The sequence below is a fragment of the Mus caroli genome, chromosome 11 (genome assembly GCF_900094665.2).
Source record: "Mus caroli chromosome 11, CAROLI_EIJ_v1.1, whole genome shotgun sequence".
NCBI lineage: Eukaryota > Metazoa > Chordata > Mammalia > Rodentia > Muridae > Mus > Mus caroli.
Window position 1 is genome coordinate 44,369,364 of NC_034580.1, and position 4,337 is coordinate 44,373,700.

At 38.6% G+C, this 4,337-nt stretch overlaps 1 protein-coding gene across 1 annotated transcript; it reads left to right on the forward strand.

Moving 5' to 3' along the window:
- Positions 1–739: 739 nt before the first annotated feature.
- Positions 740–1,669, forward strand: LOC110305125 (olfactory receptor 10-like). The gene has a single exon (XM_021176922.1). The coding sequence runs from the start codon at positions 740–742 to the stop codon at positions 1,667–1,669; it is 930 nt and encodes a 309-aa protein (XP_021032581.1).
- The last annotated feature ends 2,668 nt before the right edge of the window (positions 1,670–4,337 follow it).

Sequence of the window (4,337 nt, forward strand, 5' to 3'; positions counted from 1 at the left end):
AACACACAGGAACACTGTGCCACATAGAGAGCTAAAGAGAAGACCATGTAATTCTATGGGTATTTTTACACATCCAATTCTCTCTCTCTCTCTCTCTCTCTCTCTCTCTCTCTCTCTCTCTCTCTCTCTCTCTTTTTTTTTTTTTTTTTTTTTTTTTTTTTTGAAGTACTTAGAACCAAAACCAAACACTCTACTAACAGGAAAACCAGCCGTACATTTGATCCCTTTTGTTTGTTTGTTTTGGTTTTTTGAGACAGGGTTTCTCTGTGTAGCCCTGGCTGTCCTGGAACTCACTTTGTAGACCAGGCTAGCCTCGAACTCAGAAATCCACCTGCCTCTGCCTCCCAAGTGCTGGGATTATAGGCATGTGCCACCACCGCCCGGCCCTACATTTGATCTTTAAAACACAATTTCCAGGTTAGTGAATTTGGATACAAACATCTCTTCTGTTAGCAAGGCATGATATCAACTCTACTTTCACAAAAAGAAGCATCATATTCAAAAATTGACAAACGTGACTAGAGTTCTGGAACCCACAGGGAGTAGTGCTAAAGTTCAAACAAATGCTCTGTCATTTTAATCCACTTGTCACTATAATAATGAGAGAAAGACTATTCAACAGATGTAACTGAGCAGCAACATGGAAATCGGAGGGCCTGGTTCAGGAAATGCTGTTAGATTCGTGATCTTCACAGTGGGCACTAAGTTATCCCCGTGTTGTTTGTGCACATACAAGATTATGGATAGTTTCAATGCCACGTTAGAAGAGAGATTCATTTTGGTGGGCTTTTCAGATTGGCCTCAGCTGGAACTCATCCTTTTTGTTTTTATTTCAATTTTCTACTCCCTGACTCTCTTTGGCAACACTGCCATCATCACTCTCTCCCGAATGGACCTTCGACTGCACACCCCCATGTACTTCTTCCTCTGCCACCTCTCCTTCCTGGACCTCTGCTACACCACCAGCACTGTACCCCAGCTTCTCATAAATTTTCATGGACTTGACAGGACCATCAGCTATGGAGGGTGTGTGTCTCAGCTTTTCATATCTCTTGCACTGGGATCCACTGAGTGTGTGCTCTTAGTGGTAATGGCTTTCGACCGCTATGCTGCTGTGTGTCGTCCACTGCACTACATGACCATAATGCACCCCCTTCTCTGTCAGGCATTGGCTCTTGCTTCGTGGATTGGAGGCTTCTTGAACTCTCTAATTCAAACAGGTCTCATGATGGCCATGCCACTCTGTGGACATCGACTGAATCACTTCTTCTGTGAGATGCCTATCTTCCTCAAGTTGGCCTGCCAGGACACAGGAGGAACAGAGGCCAAGATGTTTGTGGCCAGAGCCATAATCTTGGTCTTCCCTGCAACATTAATTCTTGGCTCCTATGGACACATTGCTGAAGCAGTACTAAAGGTCAAGTCAACAGCTGGACGCAGAAAAGCTTTTGGGACATGTGGGTCCCACCTCCTGGTCGTTTCCCTGTTTTATGGCTCAGCCATTTACACATACTTGCAACCCAAGAGCAGTTATTCTGAGAGTGATGGAAAGTTTGTGGCCCTTTTTTATACTATTGTCACCCCCATGCTCAACCCTCTGATCTATACCCTGAGGAACAAGGATGTGAAGGGGGCTCTGTGGAAGGTGCTAAGAAGAGGCACAGACTAAGAGTACTAGGAAAAAAAAAACAGAACCACTACAAGTCTCTGTAATAGCTTTTATGTCCTAAAGTCTACCCTGTTCTACCGACCAAGAAATAGCCTGCAGCAACTCTCAGAATTTTGTTGCTTTCCTCTTTGGGAGCTGGAAGTCAAGATCTTTTTAACTTCGTTCTCTGTTAGTGTCTACGGCCCTTACAAGATTGAGTAAAAGTCAACTTATCTCAAACATTTCACAAAAATGCTTGAGAAGATGGTGTATTCTCATCACACAGAGAGAACAAAACAAATGTGAAGGAATTTCTGAATGTAAATGAAGAGTTAATTGAATGTTACACCCCTTTTCTAAAGTCAGTGATTCCCAAATGTATGCCATGTAGATGGCACTTTGCCCATAAGCACAGAACAATGATCACTGCAATGTTTCCTAATTAGCTCAGCATCCTCTCATACCTCAGGGTTTAGGTTCTCAGGTTGCCTCTGCATTTCTAGTCTTTTAGTGCCTGTTACTGCAGAAATAAAAGGGGGTTGTGGCTGGAAGTAGGTCATCAAACATGTATAGTTTTAAATATGATTTCAGTTAGTTTAAAGAAACTACAAAAATCTGTAAAACAGCACCAAATAAAAGCATCAAATTCTACTCAGATGGGTAACAGATTTGTTTGTTACCAAGTTGAAGATACTTCCATCAAATAGAGAAGAGAATAGAAATGATCAGAAAAACAATAAACATTGAGAAAGTTTTATAACAAAATAGAAAGGGTAGAGTAACATGGTTTAAAAGAATGAGGGAGTAACAGCAGAGATGAGATAGTGAAGAGATGTGGAGTTGGGCAGGCTTCAGATTCTACCACACCTGTTTCTTTTCATGGACTTAAATGGGAGTAAAAGTATAGCTATCCTTGTATCCTGGGTAAAAATCTTAATTCTCATACCTATTGCTACTTACAGAGTCTTTGAAATATTTTTATACACATAAATGTGAGAGTTAAATACACTCTCTAGTAATCAATGATTAAACAAAAGTTTAAGGTTTTTAAAATAACTTCTCCAGGTTTATGTGACATTTCCTGGGACAGGTTTTGCAACCCTAATCCAACCCATATAATTGCACTTTATGATTCTCTTTTTCTGAGAAAGGATACCCTTCCCATCCCATTTTTCCTCAAGTCCCGGATATTGAAGCTAATGAATCATCATGCTGGGAAGTCACTGTGTCACTGAGCTGTATTTCCAGCTAGCCTCGAGAGTCAAAGCTTAATCATAGAGGAGTGAGCTTGGAAAGGAATATATGAAGGGAAGGGAAGCTAAACATGAGCTGAAAGCACATCACAACTTCTCCTTGCTCTACTCTGCCCAGGCTGCTGGGTTCTCCTGTATTATGAACATTCTTCCACCAGCATGAGTGTTTTTGTTCTTCACATGCAGTGAATGTATGTTCCCATTTCTTGAATCTTTTGTGTCAATAGATCTTTGCTGAAGAATGTACATTGTCACAATTAGTTCCTCAACATTTAAACTGGATATAGTCCCTCTCTGGTCCTTAGTAGTCTCACTGACTGAGGCACTGAAGCTTAAGCAGACCTGGCATGGCTCACTTTCAGTTACAGAAGCGTTAACGCACTACTCTTTTATTTGGCACGCAGTAAAAAGAAAAGGTGATCACTTGAAAAGAGCCAAAACTGATATAAAACAATTGGCACAGTAGGACACACACAGCCATTGATTTTGCAACTTATATCTTGTGGGTTGGAGTTTCCATGTCCATGGAAACCTCTAACCCCTGGGTATCCATGGACCTTTCCATTTATAACAGTAACTGAAGGATTTTTAGCCACAAAGAGCAAAAAAATGCAAAAAAAATGAATGCAACCTGAGATAATCATACTAACATAATTAAGTTCATGTTAGACAAATATATTATTTTTCTTTTCAGTTTCTAGACTTTATATAGAGTTTTGTATAAAGGTTACATATTTACATATGTGTATGTATAAACTACATAATTTTAGATATTATATATACATTATATGTACACAAGTTATATACATATATATATATATATATATATATATATATATCATGTATACATGTTACATGTCCATTGTATCTATATTCACATTACACACACACACAAACATATATACATATATATACATATATATGTACATATGGTCACTGAATATATGATCATACATATGCAGACATGATCAACAAAATGAAAACTTGGTTATTAAAAAAAACAAAATTGACAAGCCCTTGGCTAGAAATCAAAAAAGAGAACTCTAAACAATTAAACCTATTCCAGATAAAACTGGAAATGCAAAAAAAGAGATCACTATTTGAAACAATAGACCAAAGAACTCGATGACCTAGACAAAGTGGACAGGTCCTTTAATACATTCAGCTTAGCATGACTGAATCATAAAGAAATATAAAGCCTTCACAGATCAATAGAAATCAATGAGATTAAATAAATAATTTAAAAAGCATCTCATCAAACAAATACCCAGTACCAGATGGCTCACTGTTAAATTATACCAAACTTAATAATGAACTATTATCGAACCTTCCTTAATTATGCCAGAAAAAATGAAAAGCAGAAAATTCTTCCAGATGGACTCTGTAAGCCCAGAATTACCCTGATAACTCAACTAGGTAAATACACACACACACAC